This window comes from Hippocampus zosterae, chromosome 5, assembly GCF_025434085.1.
Source record: "Hippocampus zosterae strain Florida chromosome 5, ASM2543408v3, whole genome shotgun sequence".
In the NCBI taxonomy this organism is placed as follows: domain Eukaryota; kingdom Metazoa; phylum Chordata; class Actinopteri; order Syngnathiformes; family Syngnathidae; genus Hippocampus; species Hippocampus zosterae.
This window is the reverse complement of record NC_067455.1, coordinates 15,338,162-15,363,102: the sequence shown is the minus strand read 5'-3', so window position 1 is coordinate 15,363,102 and position 24,941 is coordinate 15,338,162. Positions and strand designations below refer to the sequence as shown.

At 41.4% G+C, this 24,941-nt stretch overlaps 2 protein-coding genes and 1 long non-coding RNA gene across 3 annotated transcripts; 1 reads left to right on the top strand and 2 right to left on the bottom strand.

Annotated features, from left to right (window-relative positions):
* Positions 1-766: 766 nt before the first annotated feature.
* LOC127600864 (terminal nucleotidyltransferase 4A-like) lies at positions 767-13,046 on the bottom strand. The gene is made up of 12 exons (XM_052065748.1): positions 12,059-13,046; positions 10,445-10,568; positions 9,802-9,848; positions 9,344-9,464; positions 9,136-9,243; positions 8,940-9,068; positions 6,252-6,462; positions 6,000-6,126; positions 5,010-5,113; positions 4,515-4,711; positions 4,284-4,403; positions 767-2,856 (listed from the first exon to the last, which is right to left on the bottom strand). The coding sequence occupies exons 1-12, from the start codon at positions 12,811-12,813 to the stop codon at positions 2,467-2,469; spliced, it is 2,433 nt and encodes an 810-aa protein (XP_051921708.1). The 5' UTR covers positions 12,814-13,046; the 3' UTR covers positions 767-2,466.
* Positions 13,047-14,868: 1,822 nt separating this feature from the next.
* ice1 (KIAA0947-like (H. sapiens)) lies at positions 14,869-22,914 on the bottom strand. Its single transcript, XM_052065697.1, has 20 exons — positions 22,696-22,914; positions 22,559-22,617; positions 22,239-22,350; positions 21,965-22,041; positions 21,844-21,881; positions 21,672-21,754; positions 21,504-21,580; positions 21,391-21,428; positions 21,192-21,274; positions 21,059-21,095; positions 20,893-20,949; positions 20,716-20,799; positions 20,292-20,611; positions 17,844-20,159; positions 17,286-17,448; positions 16,800-16,960; positions 16,433-16,623; positions 16,024-16,124; positions 15,827-15,925; positions 14,869-15,716 (listed from the first exon to the last, which is right to left on the bottom strand). Exons 1-20 carry the CDS (start codon positions 22,783-22,785, stop codon positions 15,535-15,537), a joined length of 4,368 nt encoding a protein of 1,455 aa, XP_051921657.1. The 5' UTR covers positions 22,786-22,914; the 3' UTR covers positions 14,869-15,534.
* Positions 22,915-23,558: 644 nt separating this feature from the next.
* On the top strand, positions 23,559-24,915 carry LOC127600905 (uncharacterized). Its single transcript, XR_007962439.1, has 3 exons — positions 23,559-23,655; positions 24,244-24,441; positions 24,515-24,915. It is a non-coding gene; the product is annotated as an uncharacterized LOC127600905 (long non-coding RNA).
* Positions 24,916-24,941: the final 26 nt, after the last annotated feature.

The window sequence follows — 24,941 nt, the reverse complement described above, 5'->3', positions numbered from 1 at the left end:
GTGATTTACTTTTTTTCCCTTCACACTCGGCGACCTACCTGTCTTGTATCTGTTTCGTTCTTGTTGGGGTCATTTACAGCCATTGCTCCTCATCATGCAGATTGGCATGCGTGCGCGCGCGTCAGACAGTAAGTAATGTGATGTCTAGTGGTTGTATGTCAAGACAAATTGTTGAGGATAATGACTGCAGGATGGAAACGTTTTGCAGTTAACACTTGTATTCTGATTAAAAAGACATGCTTCTATTTTTCTAACATTCCCCTTTTCTGTTAATAAGTAACATTTTCTTCCAATACATAGGTGTGCTCATCAAAACATTTGAATATCATGAAAAAGTTTATTTCAATATGATTCAAAAAGTGAAACTTGTGCAATCCACACATTAAAAAATAGTTTTCAGATATAATCCGTTCGTCTCTGTGTGCCCTGCGATTGGCTGGCAACCGATTCAGGGTGTCCCCCGCCTACTGCCCGGAGACAGCTGGGATCGGCTCCAGCACCCCCCGCGACCCTAGTGAGGATCAAGCGGTTCGGAAGATGAATGAATGAATGAATAAAACGAATTAACACTTGAAATGTATCAGTCTGTGTGGAATGAATGTATGCATTACCCAAGTTTATTTTTTGAATAGTATGACGGAAATAAAACTTTTTCATGATATTCTCATTTTTTGATGAACAACTGTACTATATAACAGCATACAAATCAGTTTATTCATTGATTACCAAAATGCAAAAGATGTAATAATACACAATATCACAAAAGTGGCATTTAAAATGTTTATTAAAAAAATAGAAAAACTTAAGACTTAAAGGGGGGGGGGGGGATACATCAATAGGTCAGTCATTTACACATCTTTAATTACACATATATAAGATGGGAATTGGTTTGGTGTATAAAGATGTAACCACTCATTGATTATCTTGGGACAGCTTAATGAAAATCTGTACTGAAAAAATAAAAAATAAAATCAGTACCAGGCTAATCGCATCAGTTTGGAAAGGATGCGGAAACAACATGGCTCAACATTGTTTTGTTCAAGGCTCCGTACCTCATACTCTCACCATCATATGGATCCTTAATAGGTTATGTGGGTTTGGACCTAGTAGTTGAGAGCAAAGAATGTTAATAGGCCTCATACAATTTGTGATGCCACGTTAATGAATGCATAGCAAACCTTGCTGTCCATTGAACTAAAGTTTTTGCTATGTATGGGGGAACTTGGTCATCCAAAAAGGCAGTGGTCCTTTTAGGTTGACATCATTAAAGCACATCAAGGCAGAACAAAAGCACTTTGCTGGTAATAAGTAGCACCAAATATTTTTGAAAAGACAAAAGGAAACGAATGAACAAATGGTTAAAAAATAATAATAAAAAATTTAAAACAAAAAACTTTCCACAGTATCCCCCCTTTGTGGAAATACACCTAAACTAACAAAAAAAGGGGGCAACAAAAAAATAAGTTTTGCAGGGGTTGGGGAGGATATTTGGACAAACTGTTATGATGAAGATTGAACCGTAAATGTTATGAGATTTGTTTTGGCATGTTTCGCATTGTCGCCTGACCACCTCTCCCTTGAGTTGGAAAGCAGAACACATTCAATCAAGGCCCTTAAAAATCCAGATATTGCACAGGTCAATGAGGACTTGAGGGGAGAAAAAAAATGTTGCTGTGGGGGGACAAAAAACTAAAATGTGTAATAAATTAAATAAAAGCAAACTACTATTGCACACGAATGCAACAAAATTAAAGTGACAATGTGAACAACAAAACATCCCTCAGTGACAAACACAAGTGAACTTAAGTTCCAACACACAAATACCACTCAGTACATTCAAACAAGTCATCACAGTTTCAGCACTTGAGAAGGTCAGGTTTTGTGCCATCACATCGAAAACAGAGTCAGCGTTGTGCTGCATAGCTAGAAAGGTCGTGCGCCACTTCGTTCAAAAGGACTGGAGCCCAAGCTGTAAGAGCGTTGCAAAGGGAACGATGCATTCAGAGTAAGAAATTTGTCACGGGAGGTGGGGTCATCTAAAAGGCCCAAGAAGAGGTAAAACTGAGAGGGACTCAGGGTAAGGCTAGATGAACCCGTTCACTACTATGGCACATGACTTCGCTTTCTGAGAGGTTTCATGAAAGTGACACTGGTGAGGACCAAGTCGGAGTTGTTAACTCAGCTCTGGTGCGCTTCCAATGTGGAGGGAGTGTTTCGAAAGGCCAAACCTTTGAGGCTCTCCAGTTCACACTTAAGACCACTGTCCTTCACCAGCCACAGTCAAGTAATTGCTTCATGTTGGCAGAACAGAAGCAGAAATTGAGTCTTGGTCACTTGAACCAATTGGAGACAATCTGAATTGACTTCCAGGACAAGCTTTAAAAAAATGTCTCAGCTATGCAAGAGACATCTTGTGATGACCAGAGGGAGGTCTATAAAAGCAGCATATATCAGTGCTTCAATCCTTCATCTGCTCTGATTCAGCGCTGGGAGACTGTCCCTTTTCCTGTGTCTCCATGTATTGCAGTTATAGTGCTGCTGGTTCCTCAAACCTGGTTCCATATTGTGGCCCTGAGGAACAAACCGACGCTGGGGACTGAAACTACCATGGGAGTGGATTTGACCACGGAGGCTACTGCTTTGGTTGTGCTTGAAGCCAAATCTGTGTGTCTCAAATGAGCCCTGGGACTCTGGCCGAACGATGAACGTGTGCTGGTGCTGCCCGCCTATCCGGTGGTGGTGGAGTTGGTGGAGGGGGCTCGGTAGAGGGCTTGTGGAGTTAGAGTGCTGGGAGACTGCAGTTTGTACCATATGTCGGTGTACCAGGTGGATGGATGGTAGATTCTCGCGGTAGAACTAGCAATCAGAGAGGGATTGAGAGGACAAGGTTAGGTTTTAAGGAAGAGACGTGTGGACCTGGAAATATAAACTGAAAATTTGGGTTACAAAACCAAAATGGCGTGTGGTGTGAGGAGGTGGCACCAATGCATGGCAATATGTTACATAACATGTCCACCGTATTTTCACGACCATCGGGCGCACCGTATTAAAAGGCGCAGTGTATTTCTTTTTATACATACACAAGACATTCTATTATTGGACTCAGGCATGGTAAAAACCTACGGTAGCCTTAAAAAAAAAAAACCTGGTGCCAGCCTATGTTGCAAAGGAAGCTGGAGCAAAACTGAATTCAGTTGTACTTGGACGTATTTGACAATGTACTCACGCTATTTTTTTGATAAATCCTCATCCACAAATCCAACAAAGTCCTAATCTTTATTCGAAATGAACAGCTGGGCACATCAAACATGGCAGGTTCCCTCGCGTCATTGTCAGTCTCTGTGCCGTGCGGCTCCTCGGAAATGATGTAGGCTTTTGCAAAATCTCGAACAACAGTGCAAGCAGACAAGCATTAAGGAGCCATTCACAAATTGTGGCGCAACTCACACGGCGCTGCTTCCAAGTCTGATTGAAGCTGTGTTCACCATCGCTCCCAACTTCACTCTGGACGTTTCTGTCCATTACCATGGCAACCAATCACAACAGTAAAGATTTCATTGGATTTAGGAATTTGGAGTGAACTGATGGTTTAGTAAACTTCTTAGCATGTTTTTTGTGCTAGAGTTATTTGAATAACTATTAATATGTTACGTCGGTACTGACATTACCAGGCATGTCAGTCATGTAATGTTAGTATATAGTACGCTTAATTAGCTTGTTGTCCTCCATTTTATTTGTATTTTTAAATTGCCTTTCAAGATGATATGTATGTTTTTGGTGTTGGATTTTATCAAATACATTTACCCCCAAAATGCGACACACTCCAGTGCGACATGTTTTTTTTTTCCTTCTTAATTATGGCTTTTTTTTGGCTGGTGCGACTTCTAATTGGGAGCAACGTACAATCCAAAAAATACGGTACACCTACTTGGGGGGGCTATTAGTGAGTGACACTTCCCACTTTAACATATGCATGCTGTCCACAGTTACATCTGCCTTTCCTCTATAAAAGCAATATGCCGGCACAACATCAGTCAGTCAAGTGGACCCCTCATTGAATTAGCACAACAGCATTCACAGATTTTGGAACTCTGCGCATACACAAGGCGACAGGCATTATTAGGCGCCCCGTCATTTTAGAGAAAAATGAAGAGTTTTAAGTGCGGCTTTTGGTCGTGAAAATACACTGAGTGCCCTCAACTGATGAATAAAGTATACACTGCATCAATTTTTTTTACCGTTTGATACATTTTACAATATGATCATGCTTTAGTAAAACCAACCTGCGGTGTAGTGTGGATAAAGCCTGCTGGTTGTGCAGCCATCTGCATTATAAAATGGACTGAGGCAAGGTTCAAGGACTGGTGCTGGACTCCATTCGTGCTGGAAGGAGGATCAGACTCCTGAAACACAGAAATTGCTCTGATCACATCATTCTGACATTTTGAAACTCTGGCACAGTCATGTTTAATTGGTATGTCAGTGTTGGAGGACAAACTATCCTTTTGCCTTACAATGTCGCTCCCGGAAGAAGAGGAGGAAAAGGAGGAGCTTGAGCTGGGGGAGGAGGATGAAGAATGGTGCTGAGGGCTGTTGAGAAAGACTGGAGAGGACGAGGAGGAATCAGCACTGAGGGGGGAGGCAGTGTCTCGCTGATCCTCCACAGAAGCCAGCATCAGTCTGGCAAGGTCCTTCTCACAAGTCTCTACATCTGTAGGCCAACAAAACATCACTACTGTACTCAAATCACATTTGCAAAATAAAAAGTCTGTAAGAATTACTCTTTGTGGTGACCTTCACTGGGACCATTCAACTACGAACAGAAGTGTTAGAATAAATGTAATTCTGTTATCCCATATTTCCTCTCTGTGTAACTTTAAAACCTATTTCAGCCAAATAGAACCAAATATTTTGAGTACATTGTAAGGATAAACATTTGCATTTCCAAGACTCACAAGCACATTTTTTGCATAATAGGCAGTAATTAATTCTTTGAAATAACACCGTACCATGATTCTCCTGGTTGGCATACTGCTTAGCTCCCCATGTTTTAATAGTCCAGTCCCTGTAGGCCACAACCTCCGGGCAAACTTTAATAATACGACCTAAAGTACTGCAAAAGATATACGGTGGTAATATTAATCTTAAGGGAAAGAAATAGAGACACATATAGACATGGGCCGATTACAGGTTTGACGGTTTACCGTGATTTTAAAATGTCACGGTTTCAATAACCGCCAAAACTGCCGGTCACTGGCGATGAGCTTTACTTTTGTTTTTTGCAGCAATATGATAGGCTGCTTGCAGACATCAGTAAATGAGCCATGCCTTTGAAGCTAATGACAAGAGACCAGCAGCGGCTATTCTTTTGTCCCTCTGTCTCAGCTAAGCAGAGAGAGGAAGGGTGAGCAGTTACGGGAACGACAGAGAGAGACAACTAAGGGCACTTGAGCAAAACCAGCATACTTGCTTGCCTTTTTGCTATGTCAATTACTCCTTTACAAAATTATTAATAGGTGCCAGCAGATTGTCACCCGCATGGACAACATGAAAAGCCTGCCGGTTTGTTCTAAAAATGGCTCACCAGTGATAGGACACAGTGACTTACTCATAAGAATTAAAACTGAAGAAGAATCTTAATCTCAATATATAATACACAGGGTGACAGGCACTACTCATGAATTAATAAAGATTATTTAAATTTAAAATGGGACATCTTTCTACATACATTCTTGCTGCTGGAGGCTGTAAATTTCCCCATTGTGGGACAAATAAAGGATATCTTATCTTATCTTATTGCTTAAAGAAATATCCTATAATCTGTTAAACAAATGAAAACGATTTGTTTTGTTCAATGGAAAACCGTGCTGTTTATTTCACCCAAATATTTCCAAAAGGAATATTTTTAGACGCATCATGAACTTTTGCGTTCGGATATCATACCGTCAGACTCTAATATCGGCCCATACCTCAACACACACAGACGAAGGGATGCCTACCTTTCGTACTCTTTGTTGGGGTATGCCCGAGCAAGAGGAGAGACACCATGACTCAGTACCATGTAAGCAAAGTCAAACACTTGCTTGACTTGCAAGACTCCATATGAGCTTCGGCCTACATCATTGCCTATCAGCAGGAAATCATCACATTTAGAACAAAATTAAAGTAGTCTCATAAAATGTATGAATAATGTGGGACCAAAGTACAAAGTCAAATGAGTAGAATTCACAGTAGTTAAAAATAGTTCTGACCTGGCTGGATTGGATCCTCGATACAGAGCATAGATGGCCTGTTCCCATTGCCCATAGCTTTGAGCATCTCCTCTTTGGATAGGTAGGCCCCTCCATTCACCCGGATGCCCATCTTCATATAGTTGAAGTCACGGCCGTACAGCTCAAAGAATTCAATCAGCAGTATGCCCAGGTTGATGTTAGCACGCCGTGTGTCGATGCGGGGGTGCAACTGATCAGCAACATAGAGAAAACTAAATGACACAGGTTGCTTGAAGAGGCCAAAATTTTACCACATTAGTCTTCAGGGGTGCACAAGGATTCAAATGTCCAATTGCACAACTGAATCCAATTGTGACGCCCGTCCCTCCATGAATATTTGGATGCCATCTGTCCTCATCATTTAGACAATTTATTTCAGGCAAGAGTCGACATAGACCTTGGACCCTTTACCGGTTTATCATAAGGCAGATACAAACTCCCATTCAGACATATTGTGGTGCTGTTTTTCTTTGCATTCTGTAAAAGTGTACTGATATTTAGATGACAAATTGCTATAGCATTCTTTCATGAGGACTCTGACTCTCTATATACCTCATCTGAAAATGTTTGAGCCTAAGAGAGACATATGTACAGTGCATCAGTTCTCGTCAATTTAGGAAGAGCAACTTTGGTGAAAGCTAGTCATTCGGAGGGGTTTGGTCTTGAGCAGCACTCCAGTATACCCTCAAAGATAGGACGTGGGTAAACACATGGACACTGTGCGTTTATATATAATATCCATCTATCTATACATCTATATAATTTAGCTAGGGGGTGGGGAATACATGGCATGTTCACACTAGTTGCACATCTGTGAGTAGAAGAACCAAGTTACTCAAACCGTCATTTATGTTTCAGGGCAGTCAGCAGTCCTGTTGTGAATAGCCCCTTAACAAAATAGACAAATCATAGAAGGCAAAAGAAAAAGGAGACATTCTCACTGGGGATCACCGATATTGAGTATCTCCCATGACCACATTGAAGAGCACAAAATTGTATCGAGAGAAGTTCTTGCGAGATTAACGCCAGCCTTTGCGAATGAATAAAGAGTGTTGAACTCAACTTTGTAAGACTCCATGCGCCACCCTCAAAGTTTTGAGATCCCACAGAAAAGACAGACAATTTTAACAACAAAAAGCATAAGCTGAATAAGGGGTACCGTATTTTCACGACTATTCGACGCATCGTACTAATGGCCGCAGTCTCATTAATGGGTGACGTTTCTGTATTTTACACATACACAGGACGCATCGTACTAATGGCCGCAGTTTTACAGTGGTAAAACATACGCCAGCTTAAACATACGGCATGCATGCGCGCACTCTAACACGTTAGCTTGAAGCATACGGTAGCATGCCAAGACATACAGATAAGATAAAAACACGTTTTTAAAAAGGGAACGAAAGCAGAACTGAGTTCGGGTGTATTTTATTTAGCCATTGTACAATGTTCTCACGTTTATCGATCAATCATCACCCAGAAATCCATCAAAGTCCTCATCCTCTGTATCAGAAGCAGAGGACTGCACATCTCAGTTGTCATTGAATGCATCACATGCTAGTGTGAGTTGCTACGCATTGCCGAGCGGAAAGAAGGAGTAGCAACAGCAAAGTCAACATTTCTCTCGTGTGAAGCTTTCCCACATTTGAAAGTAAAGAACAGAGCGAAACATGGTGGCAGCGCGTGTGTGTGTAGAAAGAATTGAACAATTGTGCAAGTACCGTAATCCATCAAAAACGCCGCGTTCCCTCTCGTTGTTGCGTATTGTGGCGTAACTCGCCAAGTGCTGCCTCTCACTCTTTGTAAAGTTGTGTTTGCCACCGATCATCCATTGTTCCCATGCCGTTTGCAACTTTACTTTGAACGCCCGGTTGATGCCAATGTCCAGCGGTTGGAGTTCTTTAGTCAACCCTCCGGGAATAACGGCAAGCTCAGAGTTCATTTGCTTGACTTGTTTTTTTCACCGCTGCTGTGAGATGGGCACGCATGCCAAAAGCATAACCGGTGGCTTTAAGTTTGAACTGAGCTTCGTAGGCGTGTCTTTTTGTCGAATTTATTTTCAGGGGTTCTTAGAAACCAAAACCGGAGTCGTTTTTCAACAATGCACATTGCCACACTCTATACAAGTGTTGGTACTGGCTTGAGGCGTCCACTTACACGCCCACCCTTCACCATTGGCGGACTAGCTTGCCTGTCTCCTCTCCCTCTCTCTCCATCTATGTATATATACACACCCACCCTTCCCTGATTGGCCGACTTTTTTCCCCCCCGCATGCCTGGCCACAGTCACTGCCGCCTTTTCTCTATATAAACAGCGTGTCGGCTGTCAGTCAGATTTTGGAACTCGGCGCATATAAAGGACGCTCCGCACCCTAAGGCGTCCTGTCCATTTTGGAGAAAATTTAAGACTTTTAATGGCGCCTTATAGTCGTGAAAATACGGTACTTGTCTTTGAGACCAAGTGAGACTCAATAACTTTAAGTTGGCCCTTCAATGGGTATCGCCTGTCTTTTGTTGCATCACTATTCACAATTAGGAATGCGATAGAAGCAAGAGCAAATCGATGCAAGCACAAAGAGACGAAAACTCCACAGCGATGTTACAAACATCCTTCTGCATTTTTCGCCACTCAGGAAATGAAATGTTCATATAGGTGTAAAAGTGTACCTGCAGGAAACTAATGGCCATTAGTATGAGGCTGTAAGAGCTGATGCCTCCTGTAAAGACTTCATTTAGATCCCTCTGAAGTAGAAACTGCTTCAGTACGAAGATCAGAGGAGGCAGAACTGTGTATTTCTGCAAGAGCGACACAACAAACAATGACAAATTGGAATGGACACGGTTTGGAGGTATGAAATGTTACCTTTAGGTAGCTCTTAATGAAGTGTGCTGCTTTGACAGCAGTCTCCACATTAAAGCTGATATCAATTTTGACCGCCGTTTCATGGTCAGTGAGCTTGATGATGGGTACCTGGTGAGGGACAGAGAAACAATTGGAAGCATTCACAGCAATTATCCAAATGAAGCAACCGACGGTTAAATAAAATGGCTCAGAGATCGGAGTGACTCACAGAAGCTTTGTCCAGAACTTTAATGGGATACGGGCCCGAGATGTTATGTCTCTTTAGTGCTTGCTCTAGTTCCTGTAATGGGGGGTGGTCCCACTTTCCAAACACCACCAGGTCAATGTCACTGGCAACCCAAGCAAGATGTATATGGGTTCATTTAACAATTAAAAAAAAATAATAATAAATAGTTCCACCGCCAAGCCAAAATCATTCACTGCATAGTTTTTGATGAGCATATTAGTTGAGGTTGGAATGAATAAGCAAACCTTAACCCAACTATTCTTTAACATATTTTGTAAACCAGTAACAGATCGGATGGCAAGAAGCCGCTAATCTTCAACTAAAACATAAAAACTCAATAGAAGCATGTCTTGCAACAATAACACAAAAATAGTGTCCTTTCTTCCAAAACGCCAACATCATGGACAGAAAATGACTGACATTTCTAAGGTGAAAGCTACCTGGTCGGAAGATAGAGACCTGTGCTGAAGCTGCCAAATATCTCCACCTATGGAACACATTGGGAGAAAAAATCCGAATTTGAGTTGTACATGATACAACTAGGCAATGTAATTGAAAAAAAAAACAAACAAACAAACAGAACATTCCAAAGACTTAATCTATATATCCTATTCAGCAAACAACACACATTTATTGAGTGCAGCCAGCCAAAAAGACAGGAGATATGTCCGCAATAATTGAGGAGTGGGAAGAAGCCAACTAAAACAGACAGGCACTCCACCTTTTTGCTCCAATTGACCATGTTGACAATCAGAAAATCATTTGTGTTGCATTGAAGCCAGTCGTCATTTTTTATCCCCATTATAACTTTCTATTAGTAGGAGATTAAATTAATTTCTGTGAAACTGGGAAAAAAATTCGAGCATCAATTGTACCAGGATAATTTCTGTCAAGATTTTTTTTTTTATTGCATCACTGCCTATCCTGCCAGTCGATTCTTAACCTAAATCAAAATTAAAGAAATAATATAGAATCAACATTTGTGTATGTCACAATATGGAAGTGAATGATCACATCAAGTGTACTCTATAAAAAGAAAAAAGTTATTTGAAAAAAAAAAGAAATAAGTCTCCTAACACTTACCTGAGCCGTGGGCCACAGTTCCTTGATGACGTTCTCAATCCTGTTCACGACATCTCTTCTCATGGCCTCCTCCTCTGGACGCGGTGACATGAAGTTGAAGAAGTCAACTATTTCTTCATGGAGGCTATGAAGGCAGGAAACAAATTGGTTTATTATTCAGTTCATTTAACTAAGCAAAGATTTATTTAAAAAAAAAATTATATATATATATATATATATATATATATATATATATATATATACACACATACATACATACATACATACATAGTATCAAAAATACTAAAAATCTGTCATTGATTGATCGGAAAAATATGACATTGCAACACAGCAATGATTTTGTAAAAAATATCTGCCGTTCCGATTCGACCTGTGTAAAGTAATATAAATCCACTAGCTGGTTCGCCGCCCTCCGGGCGGCTCATCAGCTAGTTCCTGTGGAAGGCTGGTAAGGTGGTGGTTCGCCGCCCTCCGGGCGGCTCATCAGCTAGTTCCTGCGGAAGGCTGGTAAAGGTGGGCCTTCGGCCCATAAAAGTGTTGTTGCTTGGTTCAACTTTTTGTTCATCTTCATTGCTTATCGCGAAAATAAAGAGATGTTTAGCTCTACTAAATAACTAACAATTTCATTGCAATGCTTGTGGGTAGACAACATTTTTTCGCTAAGATGCCCGCGCGATCGTAGTGAGCCACTGCCTGAGCAGCGCAGTGGAGGCGCGGTGAAGTAGGTACGTTTTGAAAAGGGACAGACGGAAGGACAGACCGCGTGCTGGACGACGCGCAATATATATATAGAAGATAGATATGAAACTTATTGCATAGTGCACGGGCCATTCTCGTGAGGATATTTTTTCGATACATTATGAAGTCTCAGTGATAATTTTACAGTTTACCACCAACGAGTCCCAGGGACTCGATCAGAAAAGTACGAGTCCCATTTTGCATTTCGAGAGTCCCAAATTTCAAATTCTGAAATGGTCTACTTATTCAATTCATATAATATGATAATAACACAAACAAACAATTATAATTAAATGCTGCAAAAATTTTAATAATTCAGTAGCAGGCCTGAGGATTTCGGAAATTCACAGTAACCGTTTTTCCGGTTCTGTCAGATTACCCAATGGAAAACCACGGTAACTAATTTGGGGTTCGTAAACGTTCATCATGGGAATCCATTTTTATTGATATTCATAATCACGGTTTATTAGAACAAAAGCAGGTCTTTTCCATCCTTAATTGACTAATCATCCTTAATTGACTAATCATAAACACGTCTGCTGCACTGCCGCGGGATCACTGGCCTCTGTGTGTGTGTGTGTGTGTGTGTGTGGTATTTATTTATTTATTTATTTTGACTAAGAAATTTCCTCCCTTGCGTCCCAAAAACGCACATTTGGAACTGTGCGTCCCGTGGGAAAATTGTAAGTCGAGGACGTGGGACACTAAGGTAGGAGATGGCTGATGAAGAAAAGTGACTAATTACATTTGTAAGTCATCACAAAGTTTAACTCCTCTCAGATTTGCTTTGAATAGAATAATCTCTGTAATTTAAAGAGGTCCGCATCCGCACTTTGAGGGACCTCGTGATACCGCCGAACTGTTTGTACTACCTACCCATTGACCCCGGGACTGTAGCGCCTCGTCTTCCAGAGGCTACAGGAGGCGTCGTGGGCCAGCAGCGTGTTGACGCCGTGGAGCGAGTTGGCTCGGCTCAGATACCTCCTGCGGGCCAACGTCTGATGGAAATGGCGCTGCTTGTTCCAGTGTTGGTTCTTCATCCTGGCGGGGGTGTGGCTGCCAGATTGTTGCGTGCTGCGACAATGTTGGGGAGCAGCGTGGAGCGGCAGAGGGGAAGCAGTAGGAGGAGGAGGAGGACGAGGCGGCGGAGGAAGAGGCGGAGGAGGAGGGTGGTGGTGGTAGTGCTGCCGCTTCACGTCGTTCTCGTCCATCTCGTGTTCGCCGTAGTGTAAAAACCTGCTTGCCTCTTCCGCGACGTTTAAATTGTCTATTTGAAGAGAGGAGCCGGAGGGAGATGAGCTATCGGCCTCCGAGTCCAGAGAGGAGGAAGACGGTGACAGGGAGCCCTTTCTCCGGGCGCTCGCCCTCTCTCCACCGCCGTCTTGCTTCGACAATTTCCCGATTACAGCACCGAGTAGCGGCGGCGGCGGCGGGGCAGTTACACTTTTAGAGTATTCGTTGTTAGAGTCCGGAGAGATTGCGTTAAACGTTACGTTGTCACGATGGTACTGAATGGGGTTGTCGGTGTCGGAATTCGTGCCAAATCCCCGAGACGTTTCCCAAATGTGCATCCATAACGAATTGGCAGGTCCCTTCTGCTCCGGCTGGATCCAAGCGGTCCTGGGATCCATATGGACTCGAGTTTGCGCGAACACCTCTCAATGGGAAAATTTCAAGCAAGTGGGCACATGTAACACTTCGCACTCAAGCAAACAGACGGTTGCCTACCGCTCTGGTTTACTTGTTAACCTCGAAGTGCTTCATGTCAGGAAACTGGCGCGGTTGTTAAAAATCGGCTTGTCCAACTCCGCTCCCCTTGTCAAACAGCAAAAATGGCGCACCCAGCAGCACTCTCCCGCATCTGCGCATGTGTAGGGATTTAAATCTTTGAACACACCTCTCCGCACAGCCACACGAAATCAAGCTAATGGAAAAACCAGCGGAAGTGTACGCCGTAACGGGGAAGTAGTTATCGGAGACTTTACCTGGCCGTTGTTAAAACTTTACAAATAATATATTTGTTTTAGTACCTAAATCACAATTGAATATACCACCGCATCCAAGATTCGTCTTAATATCCCTAAAAGTATTTATATGGCACGAAACAAATCGGCGTAAACATTTGCAATATTGTTTGAGAAATTTTGTTTTGTTTCCCTCAATGATCACCTTAATTGGAAATATTTTTCGATTCTCCACTCCACACTCAAAAATATATACATAATGTGTTGCACTTGACATGCTTAAACATTTATACACTACTGTGTCTTGAACTCCTCCATACCCATCCATCCATCCATCCATTTTCCGAACCGCTTGATCCTCACTAGGGTCGCGGGGGGTGCTGGAGCCTATCCCAGCCATCTTTGGGCAGTAGGCGGGGGACACCCTGAACTGGTTGCCAGCCAATCGCAGGGCACACAGAGACGAACAACCATCCACGCCCACACTCACACCTAGGGACCATTTAGAGCGTCCTATCAGCCTGCCATGCATGTTTTTGGAAAGTGGGAGGAAACCGGAGCACCCGGAGAAAACCCACACAGGCCCGGGGAGAACATGCAAACTCCACACAGGGAGGCCGGAGCTGGAATCGAACCCGGCTCCTCCATACCCTTTTTCTGAAATTTGGGCGACGTTATATAGTCCGACTTTACGCAAAATAATTACAAATAAATTGCTTGAATTGAATATAACTTTATTGTCAAATATGCTGTACATACAACACAGATGAAATTTCTTCCCTCTCAACATAAAAAATGCAAGCAGAATAATTTCCAATGTACAGAAACATAAATTTGCAAACAAGTTTAAATATATTCTAATACTGTATTATGATCACCACTATTAATAGTATTTCAATCTTCTTCACCCACCCATCCATTTACTATAAAGGCTATCCTTATTTCATGGGCGTGGCGACAAATAAATTGCCATTTGTGGGATAAATTTGTCTGAATCTGGAAAAAAAGGGGAGTCAAAAATCATTCAGAAATAAAATATTCATCTATTATCGGAACCGCTTTATCCTCACAAGCTGACTCCAGGCAGCATGCAGGGTACACGTTGAACTGGTTGCCAGCCAATCACAGGGCACACATAGACAAACTATCATTCACACTCACAATCACACTTCAGGACAATTTAGAGTGAGCAATTAACCTGCTACGCATATTTTTGGAATATAGGAGGAAATTCGAGTATCTGGAGAAAACCCACACGGGCATGGCGGGAACATGCAAACTCAATACAAGAAGGCCGGGACCCAGAATGGAACCCATGACCGTTGCACTGTGAGGCAGACATGCTAACCAGTCGACACCTTGCTACCCTAAATCACATTATTTCAGGAAAATAAATTCCAAAGGAAACATTTAATTGACTTCTGAGACAAATACTTTAATTTGCCATTTTCAATAAGAAATAGGTGCAGTACAACTTTAGAATGCCTCTTAAGTATTTAGTCCCTCAAAATATTGTCATAGCTCCACTTGCATGGCTTTTGTGCACATAAGGATTAGGCTACTCTTAAATTTCTTGCAACCAGTGCAGGATAAAATAGTCAAATCATATGGTAAAAGGCTAAAACTCTTAAATATGGTACTTTTTTGTAGGCGATTTTTAAATGCATATTAATTCTAGTCCTTCACACACGAGTCTTGGGTGAGAAAATAATAAAAAAGAGATTGTAATACATATGTATGACTTTAATAGCAAAAATAAATAATCTCTGAAACTGTACAGATATTTACTACTGGTGATTTTTCCACAGACATATTTACATGGTACGTTTCCAAGCGCACTGCAGTCAGATGTAAACACACATCTATATTATTACCATTGTCTATAAAGTTTTACCTCAGCACAACTTCACGAACGTGTGTCTTGTTACACAGGGTGTGAATAATTAAAATATTAAATCAGAAATAATACACAATGCAATGTTTGTTTCACTTAATTTTCCTCATTCATGTATCATCATTCATGTATCAAAAGAAAAGCACAGTAAAAGGATAAAATCAAATTTATACAACGTGCAGATGATTGGAGAAGGGTGTCACAGTAAAGCTAATCAAAACAACTTGATGCTAGTAACTTTGCACAGTGTGGTTCAGGTCACATCATCACCTGGAGTTAGCGCTCTCTTCAAGCTCCTTCAAAAATAGCATTGACTAGTCCGTTGGTATCTGATTTGGCCTGCTTCAACATTACCGTATGAGTTCATTAAAGACTGAAAATTGTAAAGCGTGTACTGGAGGTGTGCAAGATGACTGCACTCCCTTTATTATTAAAAACAAAATTATGTAGACTTTTGTGTAAACAACCAGAAGTCTTTGTGAAGCATGAATCACTCATTTATTGACCTGTCTGCAGATCGAGGCCAGCTGGAAAATGCAGCTTGTGACGGCAGAGGGAACACTTCGTGATGCTTCTCCTCGCCATCCTGCAAGTGCATCCAGGGCTTCTTTGGGGTTGCATGGTGACAAGTCGAAGATGCAGTACGCCGCTGCTAACTGCACTTCCCACGGTATAGCTGGCCATGAAAAACATTGGCATTACAATCCACATTATACTTTATTTGGCTGCTGGGACACCAGATAATAATCTGGATAATTTTGCTTTTTTTGCACTCATGATTCATACCTTCACTCTGGCTGTGCGTACCAAAGGTATTGATGATGCTGGCAACAGTTAACACGGAAGAAATGTTTTTCTCCCTGATTCCTAACTGACCTAGGATCCCTGTATATAAAAAAAATTAAAATAAATATATCAAAGAGGATTTTATTTGCATCATTGTTGATTGTGGAAAAAAATGGTGAACATCAAACATAACTAACCAATTAGCCGCAGGACAGTTGCCACTGTCACATCAGAGATTGGTGCTTGCTGGTCTCGGGGCTGTGATACCCAGGAGTTCATCAGTGGCCACAACTTTTTACTGTCACAAACACATTATCGTCAACACACTGCTCCAGCATTAAGCATTCATGGACTAACTATAAATATAAATGCACACTGGGAAGCTACAAATAAATTCATTGCAATTTGTGGGGTAAAATTGTCACAATCAATCCCAAATAATCTTCAAAATAAAAAAAGGTGAGGGGTCAAAAAACACTCTTAAATTACAGCATTTAAGGAAAATACATTCCAGAGGATAAATGAAATGTATTTCTGAAACAAAGGAGTCAATGTGTGCAAATACTTTAGTTTCAAATCTTACAGAATGGCACCAGCGTTTAGTACCTCAAGATATTGTCATAGCTCCACTTCCATGATTTCTGTGCACACAGGAGATGCAAAGTGAAGACCAGTTCCCAAGCCTCCGTTCCCAGGTCGGAACCATATCGATTGTGTTTCAAGAAAGACAGTCTTGAACCTGACCGAATCTCTGACAGCGAGCGAGAGATCAGAAGGTCAATATCACAAGGTGGGCTCTGATGGGGCACAGACAGATTCGGTTTTAACAGGTGTGGTCAAATTGACACAAAAAGGAACTCAACAACAGAACTAGATACTGTAGCACTGTTTTGACAAGCAAAACAAAAATTACAGTACTGTCTTTTGTAGTTTTATACATGTTATGAAATTTTGCTTCATGCCCCTCTTTTACCTTTTCCCATCCAAGGTATGCTGACAGACACTTAGCGAGATCTTGTGGTGCTTTCAGTTTAGTGACTGTGTGTACAGCCTGGCACATAAGGCTGCTATGAGACAAAACACTGGGCCATGTTGTCACGATAAACAAAATCAGCTTGGCGACATTGGGAAAATCTGAAACAGGAAAGACAGGATATTTTTTAAGTGGCGCCGAAAATGGTCAAATGTTTGGAATTGCCCATTTCAAAGAAACACAGCCTTTCTGTAAAACGCTTTGTTGCAGGTACAACTGCTGTGAAAGCGCGATAAAAATAAAGACCCGCCGTATGGTATTGTAATGTATTGATCAAAGCCTGTTATTTTGAAAAAGTTTGTTATTTTGAAATGTAATTTCAACATATTAAATGACAATTCATTACATATAGACAATGCATCCAGTCCAACATAGCGCAATCACAATTGACTGCCAAGTTGTGTTTCATGAATTGGATCCTCTAACCTTCAATAAGCAAGCTGTAAGCCAAGGTACGAGCCTTTTCAAAGTCTCCCTCCTGTCGACAGATGGCTGTGTAGACTCTGCAGAGGGCCTGCGCATATTTTTCGCACATGTCCCTCTTTTCTGCTTTGAGTTTGTTCTGGATGGCCAACTTCATGTCATCTGCCTTCAGGTGAAGGGGAAAAACAAACAAAACACTCGTTCACATCCACACAGAATGGCCGTAGTTTATCATCACATAGAATACAATGTACTTCAAATGTGCAAAAAAAACTTTCCTTGTAAGAAACTAACCAAGCATAAAATGGTCTTGAGATAAGACAGATCGATCGATAGATAGAAGCCCTGTTGAAATACTGATTGAAACATTTTGAGAAAGTTCACGAGTTGCATCACTAAAACAGTTACTCTTTGTATATTTTGTTGTATCAAATAGAATAGATCGATCGTGCTAGAAACACAAGCATTGTCATCAAGTTGTAAAAATATGCATATCATGACAAGGATCAAATGGATGACAGTACAGTACCCCCTCAATAAATACTGAATTAACATACTAACCAAGCCGCTCTGAGAAATCTCAGAAATGACTTCTTTTTCCTCATCTCTCAGCACAGGTTTTTTGGCCAGGTTACCAACATGGATGTGGCTCTGGATCACAGGCAACAAATCGAAGGCTTGATGTTCAATACGCTTCAAAAGGCGGACGACAATGTTTTTTTCAACAGGTTCTTCCAACGCCACTGATAGATCCGTTTCCTTAATTGTGATCGGTTTGAGCTTTGGGGTTTGACACGATGCTGAAACATAGCCACTGTTTGTCAAGGAGGCTGGCACTTGGCTGACACTTGGAGAGCTGCCATCTGCTCTGGGAGATTTGCTGTTTTTAAGCTGAGGCAACTCTGTGGCAGGTCGTTTTTCTCCTCTCATTTCAGTCTTGATGAAAGCAGTCGCGGTGGAAGTGACGGTTGTAAAACTGGAGATCTGACTGTCAGTTGATGGTGGTGAGGCTACGCTTTCTGAAGAACTCATGCTAAGGTTGCCTCTGAGAATGCTCAATGTGCGGGCGCGTGCCGACAGTTCTGGGTACATGCTGTCCAGAATCCTCATAGAATTCTCTTGCGGTGGACAAGGGGCTGTGGGCGAAGAGGAATTTAGCGCATCAGGCAGGCGACCTGGGACGGGCACCGCATGTTTTGGGGTAGCAGAGCCAAACTGAAGAGGTGACAAGGGGACTCCGTTTGGAGGAAAGGTATTGCTAAGAGTTGAAGATGAACACACTCCCTGACAGTTGGGAGTCACAGGGGGCTGGACCTGACCGGAAGGTGAGGCCAATCTATCCATTGGAGAGGGAAAGGAAAGCTTTCCAATGGCATGCCTTGGATTGATTGGTCTGCCTGCCTTTGGAGGTGTCTTCAGAGGAGTGAGGACAGGAGGGAGGGGTGGACCCATTTCAGAGCGAACTTCGCAGATGGACTCCCGCCGACTGGGTTCTGCAGTTGCACTCACCACCGGAGCAGCTGCGGATGTACTAGATATGATCATATCGAGCTTCTCTCTGTCAGGCATTTCAGCAGAGGTCCCTGATTGACTTTGTCCATTCTCATTTAGAACAGTATGTTCAATAGCGGTGACTGTTTGACCATCACAAGGTTCGTTATGAGGCAACCCTTTGACAACAGTCCCTTCCACTCGTTTTGCGTGGTTTTCACACTCATTTGTTTTTACATTGGGTGAGAAATGAGACCGACTCAAATGATGGCACAACAAATGCACATTTTCCTTCAAAGGTTTACTTTCAAGGTTAATAGTTGTGCCTGAAGGAGGTTGTTCTCTTTCGTCATCCCGAAGATCAGTCAGTGGAGCAATTGTTACACAAAGTATTTGGTTGGCAATGGATTCATCTGCAGTATTAATCGTTGACATGGGCGGTGTGTTGCTCCTTGGACCTGACAGAGTAGGTGTTCCAACAGCTCTTACAGTTTGCTGAGCTTCCTGCACTTGTTTGTCTGCAGGACAGAATCCATCATTTTCTACCAGGTCTTCGCTTTCTGCATTGGTGATGCTACAATTCATGTCACAGCGTGATATACATGGGTCACCGTCTTGGATTTCCGAGTCCTCTCCGTGATGCTCTGCATTGTTTTGGGGATTTATGTCTCGAACATTTTGAGTTTCATGCAGCAAGTGACTTGTGTCTTGAATGTTTTCCTTTTCAGACACGTGTTCCTTATTGACATCATCTTTGCCCTGTACAGAGTTGATGCAAGTCAGGAAAGTAATTGGCTGCAGATCTAATACTTCCATGTTGAATTCCGTGTTGACATTGTGGGATTCCACACAAACGGTGGTGTGGATTTTGCCAACAGAGACCCTGTTGACAAATTTCTCTGTAATAGCAGACTCATCTTTGATTGGCTGCCCTTCAGTTTGTTCCTGTGATTCTGTAGTGTTACAGTGATCCGTTTTGTGTACGTTACAGGCAGCACAACTAGTGTGAGGATCTGCACAGCACAGCTCATTATTAATAGTACTTGCTGGAGGATTCTCAACTGAAACGACTTTATCTGACGTAGTAAACAATACTAACTGCTTGACAGAAGCATCCTCAATTTGCATTTCCTCATCATTTGTGCTGGGTCTTTCATCCTTTAGCTCTGTTGTGACACTTGATTCACATATGTTGGAGGTGCATTCCATTTCGTGTGTTGTTCCATTACACAAACCTACACTTTCCCCGGTTGTTATTGAATGCCGTTTTGGAGAAAGGCATGACTTTGCTAGAACGTGCTGGAACTCCTTTTCTTTAAGACACTGACTGGGTGTGGCATGTTCTGTTTCTCTTTCCCCTTTCTTCATAAACTGTGTTCCGTTATCCTGCAAGGAATGAAAATATGTTTCATGTTGTTTAATGTTTCAATTCATGTTTTTTTTTTCATGTGTGTGTGTGTGCGCGCGCGCACGCGATCAAAACTGCAATTGTAAATAAATACTTGTATAACATCTTACAGGCAGTGGGGATAAGCAGGGAGGCAGAGGCTTGAACCATTCCAATAACTCTTCTGCGCTGGGCGTTTCACAAGCCTCACTCAGTCTGACTTGTTTGGACAGGTGATTGTTGTTTGTTGGAACGGATTCTTGCTCTGACTTTGTGCTCTTTGTTAGCGGAGGTGCTTGTTTCTTGGTTTTTTGTACATGTGGAGATGTTTTTGAATGTGTCCCAAAGGATTTGGTCTCAGTGGAGGATCTTCGGATTTCACTAGTATTGTGGAAAGCAGTCTGGGATTGATCGCTCTGATGAATACAGTTGCTCTGCTGAGAGGTGGGCTCTGAAATTACAAGAAACGTCAGGCTTTATGTGGAAAAAAACAGGAACATAACAACTATTAAACAGTTGGAAGCTCCAGTGGTCAGTGTACTCATGAGAGCTCACCATGGAAATGCAACAAGTTGGCTGATTGGTGATGTTGCGGTTCCACACAAGCCCATAGATGCTCTAGAAGTATTCGAACCTTTTCTGTAAAAATGGAATCCACAAGAAATATTTTAAACCTGTGGCAGGTTAGTGAAGGTTATACAGTTTGTAGAGTAATTGATATCATCAGCGCACCTTTGTCAACTTTATGTTCTGGAGCTGGTCTTGCCTGAGTTGATGTACTTCTGTATTCTGGGTCGCGAAAAATCAGACTAGTTTGCAAGTGTTCACTGTTTACTTGGGGTCAATGCATGTAAATTACAGTGTTAAACATTTCAGAGTAAAATATCCTTATATTTACCTTTGTTTTTTTCTCGCTCCAGTTTTATAAGCCGTCCCTGTAAGTACAATGCGTATTTCAATTACCAGTAACTAGGTTAAACTCTGCCTTCCTTCCGTTTAAACAGTCATAAACATTACTACTTATACTGCACCTGAAGGTCAAAAATGTCCCTCTCCAGCTGGACCTTCTCCTTATTCAGTAATGATATCTGATTATTCCTTTGGGAAACTGATTCTGAAAGTGAGGGAGGGGGTGGGGGGTGAGAGAACATGTTGATGGACCAAATTCAAGGCATATTTATAATGTTGTTTTTACACAAATAAATTGATGGTGGAATGCATTTTAGATACCTTCAAGCAGTGCAACGCTTTTTGCAAGTTTCTCTTTTCTGTTGATTGACAAAACAGTACGTTATCAGCAGCTTAAATGCACATAAATGAAAATGTGAAAAAAATGTTCTTACATGCTTGTTATCCTGTCTTGATTCTGTAATAATTGTTCAACTTTATCTGCATTTTCTTCTGTTTTCTTCAAAGATGTCTGCAGAGACAGGCTGATGTTGTATTTCACATGCCACATGCAGACTGATGTCAGAGGGTCGTAAACATTTTCAGAGTGCACTTTTACTTACTTGGACATTCAGCAAATCAATTTCTAACATGGCCTTTTCCCGCTTCAGTTGTGCATTCTCAAGCGACTGAGTTTCTGTGAGTTCTACATGTTTCAAAGAGACACTTGTAAATGACAAGAACTGTTTAGAGTGACCTTAATAAATGAATCATAAAGGCAGTGTTTCAAAGTACCTTTAATGGCCTTCAGTTGGTTTTCAAGCTTCCCATTCCTGAGGTGCAGGAAACAGTGAAAAATATTCATTAAAACCATTATCATATAAATGGTAAGATTATTGTTGGAATGACAACTTACTGAGCCAATGTAATACTGTTTTCTTGCTTTAACTTGTCAACCTCTTCAGACATCTGACCACAGTCCTGAAGAATCTTCTACAACAATTCAAGTTGGTAAAATTCACATTTGAAACAACACAGTTTCCAGTTAAATTAAAATACAAAAGTACTCTCATTCAACACACACACAACAACAACAACACAGTCAGGACAAATCTAAGTTACTCTAAAGGTTAGACAAATATAAGTTAAGCGAATTGTTTTTATGTTTATTGTTATTTCCCAACACATACCTTTTGTTCTTCCAACTCTGCTTGCACAGATTCGTAATCCGCAGTTTTTTTCTCCAAAGTAACCAATTGGCTCTGTAGCTCTTCGTGCTGTTGTTGTAGAGTGATCATGTCACTAAAAAATACGTACCCAAATTAAAATGATTGTGCAGGGTGTGCAATTTACATAAAGTAGCTTGTTGTGTTGGTCCATGATCAAAATTGTTTTTGACCCAATTTTTGTCGAAAAATTGTAATGTGTTAAGCGAATACAGTATCACTACTCTTCGTGTACCGATAGTCCAAATGTGTGCTCTCGTCCAAGTGCATAAATCAATACTTACGCCGAAACCATAATCTTCTGTTTCAGTGACAAAAATGATGACACGTATTCCGTTAAGCTCTGCACAAAGTGACAAAGATTAATAAACAATCGCTTATATTTAAAAAAGTGAAACTATAAAGCTTTGATGTGACAGACCTGGTGCAAAAGGGAGCAATTCTGACAATTCGCTGGCTTCGCGTCCGAGGCTATTGCTACAGTTTTGGTCTGGTTGTCCCCTGGCATCATGGTACTAATGTAACACACAAACAAACAAACAAAAATCTTACAAATTGAGGTTAATTGAGTCTACAGCGAGTGGCCACGGGTTCAAAACAAACACATTTTCACGTCTTCAACGTTGCCAAGGACCCAAGGCAGGACCCAGTTGAGGAAACTTCCGGAAATGCCAGAATAATCATTCTTCTGCTTCAAGCATAATCCTCGACTACATTTATGTCTAACGCACATGTGTTGATATATTTTGATTTTCTATGAGTTACTTTGCTGGACATTGTTTGTTTTTATGTCTCCCGAACAGAAACGATTTTGTTCTGGCAGTCCGTTATTACCTATTGGCCGTGACAACACGTTCCCATGCCCTGCATGAAACACAGCCACCGAAAATGGTATTTGATTTAATTATGTGAAATGCTGTTGGGCGTGACAACACGTTCGCATGCCCTGCATGAAACACAACCACCGAAAATGGTATTTGATTTAATTATGTGAAATGCTGTTGACTGACAGTAAAGATGGTATTAGTGACATAAATGCTAAAAAACCCTTTCATCGCGTCATCAGCACGCCCTACTGGTGATAATTTGGCGTTCAAATAAACAAAAATTAAACGTGGATAATTCATAAAATAAGAGTTTTCAATGATAATCAAGTACATGATATTTCAGATTCAAAATGACGAGTACACTGCACACCATCCACAGCGCAAATCAGTTTGTTGGTGTTGGAGCAAAGTAAATTCTTTCAACTCGCGCTGCATTAGATATATCACCAGTAGATGGTGCTGTTGTACGGATTCTGGATCCCTGTGTTTCACGCGAAACCCTCAGTCAGGTTGCTGTCACTGAGATCCATGACTACGTGCACAAAAATCGGTGGGTAGGTGCTCAAGTCAAACCCTTATTCGCAAAATAGTCTCAAAGGGCTTCACAAGCCCACCGCTGATGAATAATAACGACACTTCTTTCTTTCTTTCACTGCGACGGTGCATAATAATCAACACAAGAGTAAACAGGGTAAATGAGCTGGACTTACCATAATTGCTCGTTTTCAGCCATAGTACCCTGATTTTACCCGTAAAGGACGAGGGGAAAACAAACAAACAAAAGAAGGGAAAGCAAAGAAAGCGAAGCCAACATCGAAATCACAGTTCATTTTTGGTCAGTTGTCCAGCCCTACTATGAATAGCCTCTTCCCAACTTCACCATCTGTTGGGCTGCTTTGAGATTATCATACATGGTCGTTAGGCTGTTGTGTGTATCGGTTAAAATGTATTCTGTGATTCCATGTTGGGATTTTGAATTAAATTTAACCCAACTGCATTGCTTGTTGTCAATGACATGACCAAAGATTATTCACGGTAATAAATTAAACACATTTAAGTCTACCGGTTGCTTGCTATTTGTTTGAAAACAGGAGTTTACTAAGATACCTTCTCCAACTGTTTTTGTGACATGAAATGTGCAGTGCTCAAGTCCTGTCGCCAGTGTGGGAGGATATCTTCAGTTGGTGTCATCCAACTAAAGTTGCTGTGATTGATGTGGGTGCATCCTCATGGAAGGATCACTGTGTCTTTCAGTGGACCACCTGCGTGTCTCTGAGGCGAAACGACTAATCTCTCTAAACAGATGTAGTCAGAGATAGCAAAGTTTTGACCTGAGGAAAGTAAGACCTGCTTTAAGTAATGCTTTGCTTTTTACCAGATTTATCTTGATCACAATGGACGTTTTACAGGAAGTTGCTGTCTGAAAGGCTTTGTTGCATCAACAAAAACTATTTATCCTGAGCCCCAGCTCTACTGCTCATATTCTTAAATTACTTTTCACTACAAACACAAGTTGTTCTCTTCTCTTGACATAAACAATTAAATCAAGTTTTGACTTGACTGGGTTGCAGGCAAAAAAAAATCCAGAGACTTCAGTTTGACAATGTGTGTGGCTCATTTCTCATGAAATGGAATACATGAATAAAGCCTAACACTTTTTATGAGCATCATAAATTACATTACACAGCACCCACAGATGTTTGACGAAAGAGCATTGGGTGAATTGTACGACCATGCCCACCAACGTACTGAGGACAAATTGTTTGTCATGTTAGTGAAAAGTCCCTCTAAATAAAACAGACATGCATTTGAATTTCCACAATTTGAGTCAGAATGAATG